The sequence below is a fragment of the Octodon degus genome, unplaced genomic scaffold (assembly GCF_000260255.1).
Source record: "Octodon degus isolate 3935 unplaced genomic scaffold, OctDeg1.0 scaffold00125, whole genome shotgun sequence".
In the NCBI taxonomy this organism is placed as follows: Eukaryota; Metazoa; Chordata; class Mammalia; order Rodentia; family Octodontidae; genus Octodon; species Octodon degus.
Window position 1 is genome coordinate 9,234,790 of NW_004524701.1, and position 21,494 is coordinate 9,256,283.

The following is a 21,494-nucleotide window of genomic DNA, read 5'->3' on the forward strand; positions in this document are numbered from 1 at the left end:
TAAATACCCTAATGCTGCACCTTCAACAATTACAAAATGAAGAGTAACCCAAATATAGAGCCCAAGGATGGGAAGAAATCATAAAGATAAGAGCAGATATTAATTCAATTGAGATGAAGAAAACAATTCAAAGAATTAAAAAAGCAAAGAGCTGGTTTGAAAGATTCAATAAAATTGACAAGCCCCTAGCTAACCTCATCAAAAAGAAGAAAGAAAAAATCAAATACAGGCAATAAGGAATGAAAAGGGTGTAATTACCACAGACCCAGTTGCAATTCAGAAGATTATCCATAGCTACTTTGAGAATCTTTACTCTCACAGAATAGAAGACACAAAAGAAATGGACAGATTCCTAGAAAGGTACAAATTGCCACAACTGAATCGACAAGATTCAACCACTCTCAATAGCCCAATAACAGCCAATGAAATATGAAATGTAATTAAAAGTCTACCAACAAAGAAAAGTCCATGTCCGGATGGATTCACAGCTGAATTCTACAAGAAAATTACAGAAGATGTAGTCCTTATACTCCTCAAACTCTTCCATGAAATTGAAAAGAAAGCAGTCCTCCCAAAATCATTCCTGGACCAAAGTATTGTACTGATACCAAAACCAGGGAAAGACACAGACAACAAACACACTGACAGGGAAATTATAGAAACAATACCTTTTACAATAGCACCGAGGAAAATGAAATTCCTTGGAATTAATCTAACTAAAATAGTCAAACATCTTTTCAAGGAAAATTACAGTACTCTGAAAAAAGAGATTGTAGAGGATTTCAGAAAATGGAAAGATATTCCATGCTCCTGGATATTAAGAACCAACATTGTGAAGATGGCCACACTCCCAAAATTGCTATACAGATTTAATGCAATCCCTATCAGACTGCCAAAGACATACCTCACAGACCTAGATAAATCATTCCTAAAATTTATCTGGAACCAGAAAATACCTAGAATAGCAATGGCAATCCTGGGCAATAAAGACAAAGCAGTAGCCATTACACTTCCTGACTTGAAATTACACTACAAGTCTACTGTGATAAAATCAGCAAGGTACTGGCAACAAAATACATCTGAGGATCAATGGAATAGATTAGAAGACGTTGAAGCCCCTATGAACACAATCGGCCACCTTATCTTTGACAAAGGGGCCAAACATACTCACTGGAATAAAGATAGCCTCTTTAACAAATGGTGCTGGAAAAACTGGCTCTCTACATGCCAAAAACTCAAACTTGACCCAGGTCTATCACCATCACTAAACTAAAGTCAAAATGGATTAAAGATCTAAACTTTAAAGCACAGACACTAAATCTCCGGGAAGAGAAAGTGGGAGAAACACTTCAAGACATAGGGGTAGGCAAAGACTTCATGGACAGAAATCAAATTGCACAGGAAACAGTTGAATGAATTAACAACTGGGACCTGCTCTTACTGAGAAGTTTTTTCACGTCAAAAGAAATTACCAACAAAGTGAAAAGACAACCCACGAATTTGGAAAAAATCATGACAAATGAGTACTCAGACAAAGGTCTGCTCTCTAGAATTTATAAAGAACTAAAAAACACTAGGGTTCCAAAATTTAAACACCCAATCCAGAAATGGGCATCTGAGTTGAACACATGGTTCTCAGAGGATCAAATTAAAGAAGAGAATAAATATATGAAAAAATGCTCCACATCACTAGCCATCCCTGAAATGCAAATTAAAATAACATCGTGATATCATCTCATCCCAGAAAGAATGGCTATCATAAAGAAATCACCCAACAACAAATGTTGGAGAGGCTGTGGGGAAAAAGGAACCCTTCTCCACTGCTGGTGGGAATGTAGCCTGGTGCAACCATTATGGAAATCAGTATGGAGAAGTCTTAGAAAATTTGGACTGGAAATTCCACTTAAACCAGCTATTCCTCTACTGGGAATTTTCCCAGAGTATCTGAAAACATCATATCATAGTGATATATGTGTACCTATGTTTATAGCAGCACAATTTGTGATAGACAAATCTTGGAAACAACCAAGATGCCCATCACCTGAAGAATGGTTGAAAAAGTTGTGGTGTTTTTACACAATGGAGTATTATTCAGCTATTAAGAATGATAAACTGCAAGCCTTTATATTGAAGTTAATGCCCCTTGAACATATACTCATAAGTGAAGTAAACCAGACACACATGTGTAAATATCGTATAGTTTCCCTAGTATAAGAACTCAAAACAATAAATACAAACAGAAAGGTATAATACATGTAAAAGGAAAGCTGGATCTCAAGGACTTAACTAAACTAGAGAAGGAAAGGAGAAGAGTTGGGAAACATGACAATGTCAAGATATACACTTATGTGTAGAAGATGGGCAAGGCAATGATACTGAGAATCTCCAGAAGACTTTTTTCATCTGGCAGTTAATTCAAAAGATTCTCACCCTGACTTGCTATATATACTGATACCTGTGAACTAAGCTAGTGCCCTGCAGATGGTTATCTGTAACAGTTGTTTCATGGTTGGAGTGCCTGTCATTCTGGTCTTCTGAATACAGGCTGCTTGTCATCACATGCCAGTTGCTGCTATGATGTCTCTCAGGTAGATGGTTATTCAAAAAGAAGGGGGTGGTGAATGAAAGCAAAAGTCATGAAAAGGAATATTGTGGGACTGTCCTGCTTCGATGTTTTATATGGTGAGATTTTTTGACTTATGTGTAAACATAAGAAGTACATAATATTTTATGCCTATTTTAAAAATATGTTCCAATTTTTAAATGTTTTTTATCGTATTCTGTAGGGACTTAAAGTTCAACGTATCAATACTTGATGAAAAATACCTGTTCCATATTATGCCTAAGATGTTTGATACGCAGACAGTTAGTGAAGTTAAGCTTAACAGCCTAAGTTGTATGTTAATAACAATAAGCTTGTCTTCTGAATGGTTAACAACCTAAGTTTGCAGACCAAAATTAGCTGTAAAGGAGGGCTGCAAGGAAAGCCAACATTTTCGCCCTAGCCTTCCAAGGTCAATTGAGACTCAGGACATACTAGAACTTGTACTGTAACGTCATGTAACTCTGAAGTGTCCCAAATTTTCTGATCAAGGAGATTATGGGGCCAAAGAGGAAAGTGATCGATGACGTAGAGTGTGCCTAAGGAGAGTCGCATGGAGAGAAAACATTCTCTCAGGCTTTCACAGAGAGCACATTGGCCAAGCAATGGCCATGACTCATCCACATGGCTGACACTAACAAACAATCTGAGGTACAGGATCTCAGGATAACTCCTGAGGGGATTTCACTGACCTTATCAGACCCAAAAGCTACAACTCTTGTTCCATAGGTCCTGCTTTACCTTGGTCTTAACCACCCAGCAGAAAAGTATAAAAATGAAATAGAAGTAAAGCCATGGTGTTATGTTGAGCTGTAGGGGACTCAGGTCAACAATTTCTGACATTGCCCGTGAAGTGGAAGACCCAATACTATTATGGACTACTGAATTGTTTTAGAATATTTTTCTGAGTTAACACACCTGTAATATTCAAATAACGGAACTTAACAAAAATGGGTAAACAGATGAATGCCCATTTTGTATCTGTGTATTCAAATTGGTTAGGATAGATATATAGTTATATTCTCTTAACGAATAGAATTATTTGCTCTAATGGTGTTTGTAGATAGGTTATCATGTCTGCATCTTGTACAGGAAATAACCACTGGGAGGAATGTATGCAATGTGTTAATTATTGAAACTGTCCTACCAATTTGATTTGAAACTGTCTCATTGCTATTTGTTTATGAATAAAATTATGGAAAAAAGAAAAAAACAAAATAGGAAAACAAAAAAATAAATAAAAAGAGTATAGTAATAATTAATATGATTTTAGAAACACTACTTATTTAGGAGACCAAAATGACAGGTATTCCAGCATGACTTTTATATTACATATTGCTGTCCTTGGTATAGTTGCTTAGATAACAACTACCAGCATACAAAGTTAGGCAAGGTAAAAATTCTAAACATTAGCTTCTATTTTCAAAAAAAGTGATGGAGATTTTAAGTATGATCACCTTAGTCATCGTGGATATTACTTGCATGGTTTTTCCCTGCATTTAAAAAAAAATCTTTTCTCCTTTCTTTCCTCATTCTTTAATCCTTAAGTTCCATTTCTTTCCATTTTACTGCTTCTTTTGGATTTTTTATGCATCTTTTTCTTTTTATTTATTTACATTTAGAGTGTGTGTGTGTGTGTGTGTGTGTGTGTGTGGCCAGCTCAGCTTACCTGGGGGCGGGACTGGCTGGCACATGGTGCTGGGGGATCGAACCACGGTCCCCGTGCTTTGCCAAGCTTGTTCCAAGTAGGTGCTTTAGACCACTGAGCCATCTCTCCTGCCCCTTCTTTTGAATTCTTACCATAGGGAAAAAATATGGTATTTACACATGTGGGGTCTGGTTATTTTACTTAAAAGTCTAGCCTCTAGTTGTATCCACTTACCTATGAAGGCTTTGAGTTTGTCTTTCTTTATAGCTAAGTAGTCTTTCATTGTATGAAAATATCAAATCTTTTTCATCCATTCCTTGGGTGATGGGCAATTTTGTTATTTCTAATATTTTGCCATGACAAATTGTGCTGCTATAAGAATGGGTGTACATATATCATTGTGGTATGATGTTTTTAGTTCTTCTGGTGAAATACCAAGAAGCTGGAATGAATGGGATTTCCAGTTCCAGTTTTATGAGGAGTCTCCACACTGATTTCCATAGGAGTTGTACCAGTCCACATTCCCACCAAGCATGGTAAAGTGCTCTTTTTTTCCCTCAGTCTTTCCAACATTAGTTTTTACCTGATTTCCTTATGATAGCCATTCTTTCTAGGGTGAGATGGTACCTCAATGTCGCTTTAATTTGCATATCTCAAATCAGCAGTGATGTGGAGCATTTTTTTCATGTATTTATTTACCTCTTATATTTCTTCCTCTGAGAAGTGTGTATTCATCACAGATACCCATTTTTGGATTGAGTCTTTAAATTTTGGGACCCTATTTTTTTTAGTTCTTTATATATTCTAGATAGAAGACCTTTCCATGAGTTGTAATTTTTAAGAATTTTTTCTAAATTTGTGGGTTGTCTTTTCACTCTGTTTGTAATTTCTTTTGATGTGCAGAAATAGGAGGAGATTCTCAATATGACGAAGTCCCAATTGTTGATTCTTTGAATTATTTCACATGAAGTTTGATTTTTATTCATGAAATGCTTGCCTACCCCTATGTCTTTAAGATTTCCACCCATTTTCTCTTCGAGAGATTTAGTGTTTCTGTTTTAATGCTTAGATCTTTAATGCATTTTAACCTTAATTTCATGCATAGTAATAGACCTGGGTCAAGTTTTAATTTTTGGCATGTAGAGAGCCAAGTTTTTCAGCACCATTTGTTAACGAATCTATTTTTCCTCCAGTAAGCATGTTTGGGCCATAGGTCAAAGATAAGATGGTTGAGCGTGGTTGTAGTTGTATCTGCAAATTCTAATCTGGGCCATTGATCCTCAGGTCTATTTTTTCACCAATGCCATGTTGACTTTATCATAATAGCTTTGTAGTATAATTTCAAGTCAGGAATTGTAATGCCTCCTGCCTTGTCTTTGTTGCCCAGAATTGCCCTTACTCTTCTAAGTTTTTCTTTGGTTCCAAACGTATTTTTGGCATGATTACTCTAGGTCTGTGAGGTATGTTGGTCGTATTTTGATAGGGATTGCATTAAATCTGTATAACAATTTTGGGACTATGACCATCTTTACAATGTTTGTCCATCCTATCCAGGAGCAGGGAATATCTTTTTCATTTTCTGAAATCTGTGATCACTTTTTCTCAGAATACTGTAATTTTCATTGAATAGAGCTTTTACTGGTTTAGTTAGATTAATTCCTAAGTATTATATTTTGTGTGGTGCTATTGTAAAAGGTACTGTTTTTCTAATTTCTCTTTCAGTGTGTTTGTAATCTATGTAGAGGAAAGCTATGGACTTTTGTGTATTAACTTGTGTCCTGCTGTGCTACTGAATTTGTGTATTAATTTTAGTAGATTTTTAGTGGAGTTTTTGGGTTTTCCAAGTAAAGTATCATGTCATCTGCAAATAATGGTAGTTTAAATTCCTCTTTACCTATTCTCATTCTTTTTATTTCAATCTCTTATCTAATGTCTCTAGCTAATGATTCCCAATTATTGAGTTGGAGTGGTGATAGAGGATATCTTTGTACCCGATCTGAGGTAAAAGATTTCAGGTTTTCCTCGTTTAGAGTTATGTTAGCAGTGACATTGTCATAGATGGCTTTTTATCAGATTGAGGAAGAGGCCAACTACTCCAATTTTCTGTAGGACTTTGAAAGTGAATGCGTCTTGGATTTTTAAAAAAACATTTTTTGCATCAATTGTGATGATCATGTGTTTTTGTTTTTGTTTTTTAATTTGGTTCTATTAACATAGTGTATTACATTTACAGATTTGCGTATGTTGAACCATTCTTGAATTCCTGGTCATGGTGTGTAATCTTCTTGATGATTTGTTATATTCTATTTGCTAGATTTTTATTGAGGATTTTTGTATCTATGTTGATCAGGGAGACTGGCCTGTAGTTCTCTTTTTTAGTTGCATCTTTCTCTGGTTTTGGAATTAGTATAATATTTGCCTCCAAGAATCATTTTGGGAGAACTGTTTCCTACTCTATGCCATTGAAGAATTTTAGGAGTATCGGGATTATGTCTTCTGTAATTTTCTTGTAGAATTCAGCTGTGAATCCATCGGGACCAGGAATTTTCTTTGTTGGAAGGTTTTTTTAATTACATTTTGAATTTTGATGACTGTTACTGGATTATTGATGGTTTTTATAGCTCATATGGTAATTTGCATCTCTATGAGAATCTGTCCATTTATTCTGTGTCTTTGATTCTGTGGCAGCAAAGATTCTCATAGTAACTATTGATAAACTTCTGAATTTGTACAGGGTCTGTGGTAATTTCCCCCTTTTCAGTCCTTATTGTCTTAATTTGAGTTTTTTCTTTCCTTTTTTTTTGATGAGGTTAACTATGGGCTTATCAATTTTCTTTAATTTTTCAAAGAACCAGCTTTTTGATCTGTTAATTCTTTGTATTGTTTTCTTCATCTTGATTGCATTAATTTGTGCTCTAATCTATAATTTCCTCCCATTTTTGGGTTTTGGACTTGGCTTGATCTTCCTTTTCTAGATGTTTGAGGTGAAGCTTTAGGGTAATCATTTTTTCCCTTTCTGTTTTTGTAATGTGTGAGTTCACAGATTACAAAAATTTGTAATTATAAATTTCCCTCTAAGAACTGCTTCCTGTGTGTGCTTTCCAATTTCTTCTATGCTATTGTCTCCTGCATTTGTTCTGGCAGAGCTCAGCACCTGAAAATATATTTTGCTCCTTCTCTTTGTCATTTTGTATAACACTATCTTCTGACCTTTTGTGTGGAGGTTTGGTGTAGTTATTACCTTATCACATACTGATATTGTTACCCAAGAGAGATTATGTAGTTAAGGCCATTCCAGTTTTATATTTACAGAACTTTATTTAGCAACACTAATAATGGGAATTGCCATTTACCATTTGACAAACTTTTGTATCTAACAGGTTTGCCTTTTAGACCCTAAGAACAAACATTATATCTATCTAAGCAGATATTAGATTGGGAATTTGTAGCTAAATTAGTTCCCCTAAGTTCTATCAGATCACCTCATTTTTGTACTGATAGTCTTCCAGACAGATTAGTTCTCGCTGATTGCCTATTGCCCCTTCTTTCAATCAAGAGAGAAAGAGAGAGGATGCTCTCATAGATCTGGGTCTAGCAAAGTATCTCAGCTTAATGGGTCAAGATCTACCAAGTTTGAACTCATGCAGGTGGGTCTGACTTGGATCTGACTGCTGTGCTCTGTTTCTTCCTGCTGCAGCCTGTGGAAGTGGATGTGCTATGCTCCTCTGCCAAGGTGTTCTGCTCCTGGACTAGTTGGGTGGTTCTCAACCTTGTCTCTCTGCAGAGAGTTCTGCTGTAAGTTTCCAAACAAGGCCTGTCTGATGGAGGAGGGGAATGTATGGAATGTCCCGCACACATCCTGGGCCTGGGTGCCAGTTGGATTCGAATGTGGTGGGTGAGGAAGTTCTCCCACACATGGTTGGCCTCAGGTTTGTATTGTAGACCATAAGAGCAAACATTTATGTCTGTGTAGCTAAGCAAATAATAAATTGAAAATTTGCATTTAAATTATTTCCCCTAAGTTCTGTGTGATCACCTCCCCTTGATGTACAATGGATCTTCCAGGCAGACTAGTTCACCATGGTTACCTGTGGCCCCCTGTTTTGATCAAAAGAAAAAGATAGAGGATGCTGTTATAGATCTGGGTCTAGCAAAGTGTCTCAGCTTCCCAGATCGAGATCTACCAAGTTTGAACTCATTCAGATGTGCCTGGCTTGAGTCTGGTTGTTGTGCTATGTTTTTTCCTGCTGCAGCCCGTGGAAGTGAACTGATGTTGCCCCTCTGGCAAGATGTTCAGCTCCTGGATTATCTGGGTGGGTCTGGCCCTTAGCCTCTCTGCAAGGACTTTCTGTAGCTTCCACACTGGGCCTGTCTGATGGAGGAGTTTGCTGTGAGTGTGCAGATGGTCCCACATAGATGCCAGGCCTGGGCTTTGGCTGCAAAGGCATCCAGCAAGCAAGCAGAAGGTCCCACACACATGCTGGGCCTGTGTACTTGCTGGAAAGTGATCCTGCTAGTGTGTAAATGGTAACACACAGACACCTTGATACCATTAAATGGTATCATGCCAGGAAAGTTGTGCAAAGTGATCCAGCAAGTGGGAAGAATGTCTCAAACTCACCCCATGCCTGGACTTTTACTGAAAAGATTCAAGGGGATAGAAGGTCTCACACATATACTGTGCCTGGGCTAAGGCTGGAAAGGGATCACTATGTGAATTTTTAAGAGGAGTCCTGGGTTTCCCTGTTTGTGGGAAATGGCTCTGAAGAGCCTGGATTTTCAAAGATTGTAGACCTTAGCTGGATTTTTTACATTAAGAACTCTCAAAAACACAAATCATAGGGCAGGAATCATCAGCTGTATTTAGAGCATTGGAGGCATTAAGGTGTATTGAGGACCAGAAACCATAAGAATGCATGTGAGAGAAAGAATCCATGTCCCCTTTGTCTGTTCAATCAGCTAGAGTGGCCTAAGGTTCACCTTTACTTTCCCCTAATCAACTGAAAAAGATGCCACTCTGGGTGGAGTGGGCCTCTCTGTGAAATTTTAACCAGAGTCCTACGTTTCTCTGTACATGGGAACAAGATATTAAGCACCCAATTTCCCAAGGGACTGGAGCTTAGCTGTCCTTTCTCCATTAAGATCTCACTCTTAGAAACACAAGTAACAGGGCAGAAAGCATGAGCTGTATTTAGAGCACTATAAATATTAGGATGTGTTGAGAGCTTGGTACTCATTGGAATGAATGGGAGAGAAAGAATCAGTGTTCAATTTCTCTGTATGAACAGCTAGAGAGGCATGACCTTCAAGGATGCTGTCCCCTAATCAACTGCACAAGATGTCACTCTGGGGAAAATGGTGCTTTGTGAATAACTGCAGATTCCAATTTGAATTTTTACCTGAAGACCTGTATTTCACTGTATATGGGAAGTGGCTTTTTAGCACCTGACTTCTCAAAGGTCCTGGAGCATAGCTGGCATTTCAACATTAAGAACTACCATGTAGAAACTAAAATCATAGGGTAAAATGCATCAGCTGTATTTAGAGCATTGAAAACATTAAGATGTATTTTCAGATTGGTAGCCTTTGGAATGCAAGGGAGAAAAAGAATCTGTATCCAGTTTCTCAGTGCAAGCATCTAGAATGGCATTAGCTTCAGTGGGGCTTTCCTTTAGTCAACTGCAAAAATTGCCACTTGGTGTGGTGTGGGGCTCTGTGAATGACTGCGGATTCCAGTGTGAATTCCTAATAGGCATCCTGTGTTTCACTGTATATGGGAAGATGATTTGGAATGCCCAGGTTCAAAACGGGTCTGGAGATTTGCTGGCATTTCTTCATTAAGAGCTTACTCTTAGAAACAAACATCTTAGCTCAGAAAGGATCAACTGTATTTAAAGCACAGGAGACTTTAGGATGTGTTGATGGCCTGATATCCATAGGAATGAATGAGAAGTAATACATGTCCAATTTCTCTACGTAAGCAGCTAGAATAGCATGAACTTCAGGAATAGTTTCCCCTAGTCCATTGCACCAGACTGCACTCTGGGTAGAGTGGGGATCTGTGCAGAACTGCAGTTTCTAATGTGAATTTTAAACTGGAATCCTGTATTTTCTTGTATAGGGGAAACGGCTTTGCAGCACCTATTCTCCCAAAGGGCCTGGAACTTAGCTGGCCTTTGTCCATTAAGAAATTATACTTAGAAACACAAATCATATGACAGAAAGAATCAGCTAAATTTAGAGCACTGGAGGAATTAAGATGAATTAAAGACCTGGTAGTCATAGGAATGCATGGGAGAAAAAAATCCATGTCCAGTATCTTGATGCAAGCAGCTAGAATGGCATGAACTTCAGGAATGTTTTTCTGTAGTCAATTGCACGTGATGTCCCTCTGGGCTGAATAGGGCTCCATGAATAACTGCATTTTCCAGAATGAATTTTTTCCTCATTAGTTTTATTGAAAATCAATAATTATATAGCATATTGAAATTGTACACAAATATTGAAATATGAAAGATATAAGATGTAGAGAGTGAGTTTTAGAGAAATACTTCCAAACTGAATACATAGCATGAGATTAAAGATTGATTGCACATTGTAAATAAATTATGTACAAACTTAAATGTATATAACAATAAAAACTGTCTAAAATAAAAAAGAAGAATTTTCAGATCAGTCATATACTAGTTTGCTCTATGCCAAAATCAAGAAACTGATATTCATCTAATTAGAATTCTCAAAGTAAAAAGGAGTAAGCAATAAATATTTAAAGATTTAAAATTTCTGAATTTAGTTAAAATTATAGTACCATATTTCCAAGAAAAATGACCCTTTTGCACAAGAAATATGAATAAAATCACACCAAAATACAGAAAAGTGAAATTGTTTAAAACTAATTATAAAGAAAAAAATCATAAAAACATATACATTGAAAAAAATATTAGCTATGGAAGAGCAAATTTAAATAACATCTTACTCCACATTAGAAAAAAAAGAGAAAGTGGGTAAGAAACTAGACTAATTCAGAGGATTGAAACAAAAATCTGTCCTCATTGAATTTTAAACTTAACAAACATACCTTTGAAAACTAAAAGTAAATTATTTTCATGTTATACAAATTTAAACTATTGTAATATCTCCAGATGTAGCATACAGGAAATAAAAAAAGATCATTATCTGGAAGGCAAGAGAAGTTGCTATATAGTCCTGGATAAAGAATAAAGAGCTCTCAAAATAGTACTTATGCAGGACTATGTAAACTATAATTATATTAGATGAATCCATTGAAAAGGTCATTGAAGATTTCTACAAAATAGTATCAATCTTATGTCAGGTTATATAAATATTTCGTGTGTGTGTGTGTGTGTAAAAGATAAGGAAGAAGTAAAATAAAAAGTATGTTTCATGGATAGAGTAATACAAAGTCAATGGAAATATACTTTTTAATTTCTAATATGAGGAGAAAATATCATACATGTATGACAAGTAGATTGTAATTCAAGATACAGTATAAATCATGAAACAAAATTTAAAATTAAACAGTATTTAGAAAATTAATTAAATATTAATTAATTCAAAATTAAGTGCTGGTGCTCCAAGACATTTTCTGTCTGTGATGGCTCCCAAAATAAACAAAATGAGATGACAGTAGATAATGTGAATCCACTCAACCTGAAGAAAAAAGAAGTATAACAGTAATGATGTGGGATAGATTCAGTGTCTGCTGCAAAGTCTTGCAGTATTTTCTTATTCATTTTGTATACAAAATCTTTGAAATGGTGGTCTTTATTATTAGTAAGTGAATAATTATTTCTGCTGGCTTATTTTCTTGCTGCACTACTGTTTATATTTGATATTTTGTATATTGAAACATTTATGTAGCAATTAAATTGTCAAGGCTTAGTCTGTCTTCAGAGAATTAATGTATTTTCAAGCAATGAAGTCAATTCCTCTCAAAAATTAAATATTTCAAAACAATATTCCCAAATTAAAATTGAATCCTGAGTCCAACTAAGAGGCCAGAATATTGTGTATCATATGTAAGTATCTGTGATCAATTTAGAGTACTCACATAGTATTTGATTGGTTAATAGATACTAAAATATAAACTAAGAAAAAGTTTTTGTGATAGGAAACCATTACTAAGAATGGAACATACATAAGTACTGGAATGGCAAATATGTGACCAACACTTTTAACAGTTTGGGGACAGGATATCACACCAAGTTCTAGTATGTTGTGGACATGGGCACTTACTGGTGCCAGGTGTCACTTGTGCAACTGAGCTATAGCTATTTCCTTGATATCCACCCTGTAGACCCAGACAGAATCATGACCCATAGGGTGCAGGAGAAGTCCATTTTTAGAGTATGCTGATGGAAATATTTTGCTGCTGTAAGCAAAATAATTTCAGGATGGCTGTTGTATACCACTTTTTCACCTGTGTTTAATTTTTTGTCCTATTTGGTGGATTCCTTGCATTCTAATTCATGGAGATGTAGTCATTTTAATCCCTCTCTAGAATATCTTTTAGTGGTCTGAGTAGGGTTGGCTTTGTCATCATGAAGCACTTGAGTTGTTTTTTGTCGTGGAATTATTTCATTTCTCCATTATATTTGAAAAGTTTTGCAGGGTATCCATCTGGTTGGAATTTGATTTCTTGCAAGACTTGGAGTACTTTGCTACATGCTCTCCTTGACTTGATTTTTGTGCAGAGAAATCTCCCATTATTCTGATGGGTTTTCTTTTAAATATTATGTATTTCTTTTCTTTAGTGACTTTTAGTATACTGTTCCTGTGCTGAATATCTGGGATCTTGATTATTATGTTTGGGTGTGTTTTTAATTTGGTTCATATTATTTGGAGTTCTATATGTTTCAGTTGCCTGATGTCAGAGTGTTTCCCCACATTTGGGAAGTTTTCTGCTACTACTTCTCTCCATATTATTTTTATATCACTTGTATTAACTCCTTATTTCTCACTGATGCCTGTTGGCCTTACATTGTTCATCTTTGCAACATCTTGTAGATGTTGAATTATTTTTTCCTGTATCCTACTTGTCTTTAAGATATTTTTTCTTACCTTTTCACTAGCTGCAATGGTGTGTTGAAGGTGTAAAATTCTATTTTCACTTTTATTCAAATGGTTTTTCCAGCTTGTGATTGAAGTTTTAATTTCCTGTATAGCAATTTGAATCTGCTTCATGCATTGTATTTCTTTCCTATATTGCTCATTCAAGAATCCCATCATTTTTATATTCTCCTCTATTTTTTATCATTGTCTTCTTTAGAAGCACTTAGTACTTGTTTCATTATAGTTATCATTTATTTTTTACCTCAGAAGTTATTTCTGATATGATTTCCTCTATACCTTTCTCCAGTTATTTTTTACTTGAGATGCTATTATTTCAGAAATTTCAGGTGTATGCTTTCCAATTTCTTCTATGCTATTGTCTTCTGCATTTGTTCTGGGTGGGATTGCAGCCAAAGAATGAATTTTCCTCCTCTTTGTCATTTTGAAAAGCACTGTCTTCTGATCTTTTGTGTAGAGCTTTGGTAGAATTATTGCCTTAGCACCAGATCTGGATCTACCAAGTTCAAACTCATCCAGGTGGCTGTGGCGTGAGTCTGGTTTCTGTGCTCCCTTCTTCCTGCTGCATCCTTTGGAGGTGAATCAGCTGTGACATGATGGTTTTCAACATCTGGTAGGATGTTCTGTTCCTGGATCATGGGGGTGGGTCTTGCCTGTAGCCGCTCGGCAGGGAGTTCTGATGCAGGATACACTGGGCCTGTCTCATGGATGCTGTTCTACTCACATACCAGGCCTGGGGGGCTCTGGCTCAAATGAGGATCTGGTGAGCCCTGGACAGTCCCACCCACACACCGGGGCTGGGCACTGGCTCAAATTTCCAGTGTGAATTTTTCACAAGAGCCTTGTCTTTCACTGTATGTGGGAAACAGCTTGGAATGGCAGGGTTCTCCCGCTAGTTTTTTTTTTTTTTTTTTTTTTTTTTCGAAACTGGGGCTTGAACTCAGACCCTTGCACTTGCCAGGGAAGCACTTATTCTACTGAGCCATCTCCCTGGCCTTAGGCTTCTCAAAGGGCCTGTAGCTTAGCTGGCCTTTCTCTATTAAGAACTTACTCTTAGAAACCAACACAATAGGGCAGAAAGTATCAGCTATATTTTAAGCATTTGGGGCATTAAGTTGTATTGGAAGACCTGGAGCCCATAAAAATGAATCAGAGAGAAAATGTCTTGTGCATTTTCTCTGTGCAAGCATGTAGAGTTGCACAAACTTCAGGGATGCTTTACCCTAGTCAACTGCATAATATGCCACTCTGGGCTCTGTGGGGCCCCATGAATAACTATGGTTACCAGCATTAAGGTTTTTTTGAGGTTTCATATCATTCATTGTAAAGCACAAAACAGGCATTTTTAAAGTGAAAGAATACATTGAAAAAGCACATTTATATCACAAAACATTGACCACATAATAATTGCAAATACATTTGCTAGAATATGTACATCTACACTAGGTACTAAAAACAATCCAATTTTCATTTCTACACAGAACTATTAACCTCCTATCAATAGTGATAAATATTTTGTACAATTTCTGATAAGAACACTTCTTTAAACCAAAACAAAATTACTATCTTCATCAAGTCGTCTGCATCCATATATTTAACAATGGTTTCCCCCCCACACACACATAATAAAGCAAATGCTGTGTTGCCCACTTCTTGTTATTGGCCCTTGCAGAAGAGATAGATAAGAAATACACAAAAAGTTGAAGAAAATCCTTTAATTGGAGGTAATTCAGGAATGAATCCTTTAAGAAATTAAAACTAGGTCACATAAACGGCGCTGGCTTATTTCATGATGTACAAATCCCCGTGGGGAAGAAAACTTATTTTTAAAATCAAAAGCATTGTAGAGGTACCCTGAACAACAAAGCAGGGAAGGCAGAGCCCGAGTTGTGGGGTACCCAGTAACGGGCCGGGGCAGAAGGTCCATGGAGACTGGATAGCGAGCTTGCCTCATCTTCATCCTTGTCCTCCAGCTCTTGCTTCGCATCCGAAGCAACCGGCAGCAGCGCTGCCACCACGTCCTCTGTGGCCGCCCGGTCTTCCCACAGATGTGAACTTCGTGGTGGGAAGTTAAGTTTTTAAACTACCCCAATGGATGCAGATAGTGATGTTGCAGTGGACATTTTAATTACAAACGTAGTCTGTGTTTTTAGAATAAGATGTCATTTGAACTTAAGGAAGATTGCTTTGGAGGGAGCGAATGTTATTTATAAGCGTGATGTTGGAAAAGTATTAATGAAGCTTAGAAAACCTAGAATTACAGCTACGATTTGGTCCTCAGGAAAAATTATTTGCACTGGAGCAACAAGTGAAGAAGCTAAATTTGGTGCCAGACGTTTAGCCCGTAGTTTGCAGAAGCTAGGTTTTCAGGTAATATTTACAGATTTTAAGGTTGTTAACGTTTTGGCAGTTTGTAATATGCCCTTTGAAATCCGTTTGCCAGAATTCACGAAGAACAATAGACCTCATGCCAGTTATGAACCTGAACTTCATCCTGCTGTGTGCTATCGGATAAAATCCCTAAGAGCTACATTACAGATTTTTTCAACAGGAAGTATCACAGTGACAGGGCCCAATGTAAAGGCGGTGGCTACTGCTATGGAACAGATTTACCCATTTGTGTTTGAAAGCAGGAAAGAAATTTTATAACTCATCACTTAATTGGTTAGAATCTCTAACTGAGCACCTTTTAAAACCTGCTGCACATTGGGCTCAAAAGGAAAACTGGACCAACAGTAACTGAGGAAAGAGACTCCTTTTATTCACTCATGGCTACAGTATAAGCGCCAGTCCCTTTGGATTTTATTTCAGTCTTCGCTGTAATATAAAAAGGAAGTTTACAAGACATGACATTGTTGCTTTACAAGAGGATGGTCTATTTATTTTCACAGTAATTCTCATGTCCCCATAAGCAGAGCTGTCACAGTGTGCACTACCTTAAATTGTTTTATTGTTGTCATTGTTATTTTTTCCAGTTTGAGCAAATGTGTTTCATTTGTGAATAGTCTTTTGCATTTTTGTATGCTGAATGTGGGCACCAAAGAACCTATAAAAGTTATCTTTTCAATTGAATGTGCACAAATAAAAGTTTGGAAAAAGATCTCTCTTCATATCCATTCTGTAACTTTTACTCCCCATTTTCTATTTTAACAAAAATTGTGTGCATAATTCTTTTTTTAAATCTATGCAAGATTAGATTTTGGCTAAAATGTGTTGGCTTCTTTCTGAAGTGTATTTTGTATATATATATGTATATATGCTATACGTGTATAGTATCTTTTCATGCTGTGTTACCAAATATAGAATTTTTCTCGCAAATTAGAAATAAAGACATGTATATACGCTCTAGGGAACAGGAATAGAACTTTATAAAGGCTAATGTTTTATGTTGCTAATTTAATATGATAGAAAATGTTAATTTTTAAAAGTTAAAGAATTGTAGTTCTGTAAAGAAACCTCACCCACTTGACAGACGTGAGAAAGAAGCTGTGATAGGTTGGACCTGTATGTCCCCTCGTTATTCTGGAAAGACTCAGCTCTATTTGTAGAAAAGTGATCAGAGTTCTGGAGTGATTGATCTTCGGTCGGTGTTCAAGGCTTAGAAGGAGTCTCATCAGAAGTGGATGATGGATGACTTTGTCCTGTTTTAACAAGAAGTGCCCACAAGCTGCCTCTGTGCCACAGTGTAATTAACATACAGTTCAGTTTGAGTGTGAGAGTGTTTTCCAGGATATGTGTTTCCCCGTGCTGTGTCTTATTTAATGGAGCTAAAGATGACTATTCGGTGTACAGGGTCGCTGCGCTGCAGCTTAACGTTTATAATGAGTGCACATCAAAGAAACCCTGTCCTCGCTCCCGCAGGAGCCCTGCAGTGGTGTTACGGGGGCAGGCGGCTGCTGTGCTCTGCTCCTTGTGTTTAGGAGTTTGCTGTAAACCAGTGACTTCATCTAGAGGTGTAGCCTGTGTCAAGTCAGAATAGCTTCTTGGTAGAAACTTACTATAGACAGTATTCTAACCCAGTCTACATGAAAACAGGAATTACCAAAATGTGTTGAAAAGTAAAACCTTGCAACATTTGAACTTCTATTTGTGGAATAGATTCCTTTCATAGTATAAAATGTTGAAAATTAATTTAAGCACTGCACATACAGTACATACTATTTTGTTCTTTTTGTCTTCCTTCTCAAAACCTTCCCTACCCTGCCTGGCCCTCAAAAGCAAGAGGCAAAGGCTAACTTTTGTACATTTTGGTGAAAACTTTTAAGCGTCATTTTTAGACTTTTATTTTTAATACTTGTGTTTGTTTCATTTTTAAGATTATTAGGGGAACTAAACCCATAAATAACAGAGGATAAAACAGAGGCAGACTTAAAACTTTGAGATTTTTCCACTTTGTTTTAATTAACAGTAATAAGATAAATTCTTGTTTTGCAATGTTCACCAAAAAAAGAGAGAGAGAGAATAGTGAAGAAGCATAGCCAAGTTGCAGATCCAGGTGATGTAATGTTTTCAGTATTCAGAAGACTTGAAACTGGTCAGTAGCTCATGAAAATACTTTTATCTGCGAGAGGAGAAAAGACAGCCTGCCTGGGGCTAAATTCAGTCACTGCATGAACTGCCCAGACGGTATCCATGGAGTAATCAATCCAGTAACAGAACAAAGCTGGGAAGATAGGGGTATCTTTGATGTCTTCTGATGGCTTTCCACAAGTACTGTTAATTTTTTTATAAATAAAAACTGTGAATATCTGCCAAAAAAATGGCATTGTAGAATTATTCAGCACTCAGATGCCAGAAAGCATTATAAAAAGCAAACAACCATAACAACACACAATACTTCATTTTTACTGTGCCAGATAAAAATTTAAAAGATAAACATATTCACGGACAAATAGACAACATACGGGAAACACAACTACAGTAGAAAAATGAACAGATTTACAAGTGTATTATACCTGAGGTACTGGTGGGTGCTGCAGCATACCCTGCAGACTGATTTTGGCATAGTAATCCACCTGCTGTCTATAGTACTCTGCCCAGGCTGCACTGTAGTCTGACTGGCCACCGGGGAAGCACTGGTAGGCCCAAGGAGTGCTTAACTCATTTTCTTGTACTATTCTTCCCAAGCCTTGGTATAACTTGGTATAACTTCCTAAGCCCCAACTTGTCCAGGTGGGGCTGGATTCTGTTGATCTCCTTGCCCATTTGTTTGGGTTGTTGTGGATGCACCTGTAGGAGCTGCAGGTGGTAGTTGTGCTTGTTGTTGCTAATAGTGAGCATAATTGGCTGGATTAGGAGTAGCCTATTGCTACAAATATGGATGTACATTTCCCCAACCTTGGGGAGCATATGGGACTGGAGGACCATGAGGAGTTGGGCCAGGTGGTCCTGAGTTATAAGGTGCAGGGTTACATGGTCCCATTGGAGTTCCAGGTCCTGGAGGCTCAGGAGGTCCATGGGGACCTGGGACACCATGGGATCCATGGCATACAGGTAGCCTTAAAGAATTTACTGGGCCACCAATATTTCTTCAGTGAGTTGCTGAGCATAGTCTATTTGTTGGGGAGTGCCATAAATTGTAAATAGCTTCATTTTAGGATCTGCATTGGGTGGAGGATTTCTCAGAAGTGCTATTATGGCACCAGATTGTTGGCTTATGATTTTTATGGTCTCACCTCCTTTTCCTATTATTAATCTAGTCTTCCCAGTTGGCACAATGAAATTAAATTCTTGTAGTCCATCTGGTGGTCCTATGTTCCAGTTATCTTGAAATCTACTTTTTCTCAACATCCTCATCCAGTTCCACCAGGATTACCAGCCTGAACACTTTGAAGAAGGTCTGTGATAATTCTGCATCATCAATGTGGAGATCCAGTTATTTGAGCTGTTCTGTTTGGCATTGTTCCATCATTTGGCTTAAACTGAATTCAAACACCAGCATCATTTTGTATTTTTTAAATCATCTCTCCATTTCTTTCCTTTACAATGTCAAAAGAAAATCTTGGGATGGTGACATCTATTTCTTCATTGACTCCTACTATTGACCCATACTCATTTCAAACTTCTCTGAAACCACCTTGACTACAAATTAACTTCAACACCATTTCCTTGACTTGTTGAATTTTGTATGGATCACCTGTAATACTAAGAGGTTTTTCAGCACCAGTGTTCTGAGGCCCATCTTGAATCATAACGATTTTAACTCCATCCCATTCCTGCAGTGGTTTAAGTGTCTCTCCCTCTCACCCCATCCAATAACTAATTCTGCCTTGCTAGCTGAAATCATGATTTCTTGAACTGCATTTCCAGGTCTATCACCATGATGAAACTCTGGGGCCAGTTTGCCTTTTTCAACATTCTGTTCCAGTAATTACTTATTTTATTTTATTGAGAAACAAATATCAATGAGACGGTTTCAAAACTGATTAATAAGACAGTTTCAATAATTAATACATTGTATATTGTTATCTTCTTAGTGGTTATCCATAGTACAAGATGCATACAGAATATCCTGTCCAAACACTATTACTACAAATCTTTCATCTCATTCAGTTAAGAGAAAATAGCTGTATATCTATTCTAACTATTCTGTGTAAACAGATACAAAATGTCCCTTCTTTTGTATCCTCTTTTTTTGTTTAGTCCTGTCTGAAATGGGTATTCCATTGGCATCTAAATACTATAGGTGCATGAATTCAGCAAAACAATCCAACACAGTTCAGCAGTCCACAATAGTAGTGGGTTATTCACAGAAGTTGTTGACTGGAGCTTTTCACAGCTCAGCATATTAATATGGCTTTACTGTTTTATACTTTTCTGCTGGATGGTTAAGACCAAAACAAAGCAAGACCTATATAACAAAAATGTAACTTTTTATCTGATAAGGTCAGTCAAGTACCCTCAGGATTTATCCTGTAACCCTGTACCACAATTTGCAGATCCTTTGTCAGTGTCAGCCATGTGGATGAGTCATGGCCATTGCTTGTCCAGAAACTATTTTGCTCATTGGACAGATTCAAGTGTTCCAGTTAACACACATGACCTCTCTGGAAGGTCACCACTATCAGAAGCTATCTGTATTTTGCATCCAGATTCTTGTTGAATGTATGAAAACTTTTCTCCTCCTTTGCCAATTATAAAGCCAACCATTCCATCTGGAATTTTGTATTCTGTCATCACAGATTTTTTTCTTCTGCATTTTAGGTAAGGGTCTACTGGGTGTTCAGGGTCTCACTACTAGATTGGACATGTAGTGATGCTCCTGGTTACAGCCTAGAGACTGAGTCACTAGTATTAATTTTTAGCAGGAGACCTGTGTTTCATCAAATATGGAAAACATCTTTAGAATACCTTTTTTTCCAAAGGACCTGGAGATTAGCTGACTTTTCTCCACTAAGAACTCACTCTTAGAAACACAAATAACAGGGGAGAAAGCATCAGCTATATCTAGAGCACTGGAAGCATTAAGATATATTGTGGGCCTGGCACCCATAGGAATGTATGGGAGAGCAATTGTCCAGTTTCAGTTTTTCAGTTTTTCCCAGGTCTCAACTCACCTTTCTATATTAAGAATTCACTGTTAGAAACAAAAATGCTAGGGTAGAAAACTCAGTGTATTTTGAGAATCGGAGGCGTTAAGATGTATTAAGGTCCTGGTATTCAAAGGAATAAATGGTCTAGAAATAATTTGTGTCCAGTTCCTCTGTTCAAGCTGCTAGAGGGGCAAGAACTTTTGGGATCCTTTCCCTTAGTCAACTGCCCAAGATGCCACTCTGGGCTGTGTGGGACTCCACGAATAACTGTGATTACCAGTGTGAGTTTTTAACTGGAGTCCTGTGTCTTGCTGTGTACAAGAACAGGACTTGGGACGCCCACCTTCTGAATGGGCCTGGAGCTTAGCTGGCCTTTTTATATTAGAAACTAACTCTTAGAAATAGAAATCATAGAGAAGCGGAAGAAGATGGCGCTCGTCAGCTTTTTACCTGCACCTACTCAACTATCACAGGACCAGCTTGAGGCTGAAGAAAAAGCAAGATCTCAGCGATCACGGCAGGCCTCACTGGTTTCCTCCCGAAGAGAACCTCCCCCATACGGCTATAGGAAAGGTTGGATACCTCGGTTGTTAGAGGATTTTGGAGATGGAGGTGCTTTTCC

At 37.3% G+C, this 21,494-nt stretch overlaps 1 protein-coding gene and 1 pseudogene across 1 annotated transcript; one reads left to right on the plus strand and one right to left on the minus strand.

Annotated features, from left to right (window-relative positions):
* The first annotated feature begins 15,431 nt into the window (after positions 1-15,431).
* Positions 15,432-15,989, plus strand: LOC101572859 (TATA box-binding protein-like protein 1). Its single transcript, XM_012516776.1, has one exon. It carries the CDS (start codon positions 15,432-15,434, stop codon positions 15,987-15,989), a length of 558 nt encoding a protein of 185 aa, XP_012372230.1.
* Positions 15,990-17,156: 1,167 nt separating this feature from the next.
* Positions 17,157-21,430, minus strand: LOC101588668 (annotated as a pseudogene).
* Positions 21,431-21,494: the final 64 nt, after the last annotated feature.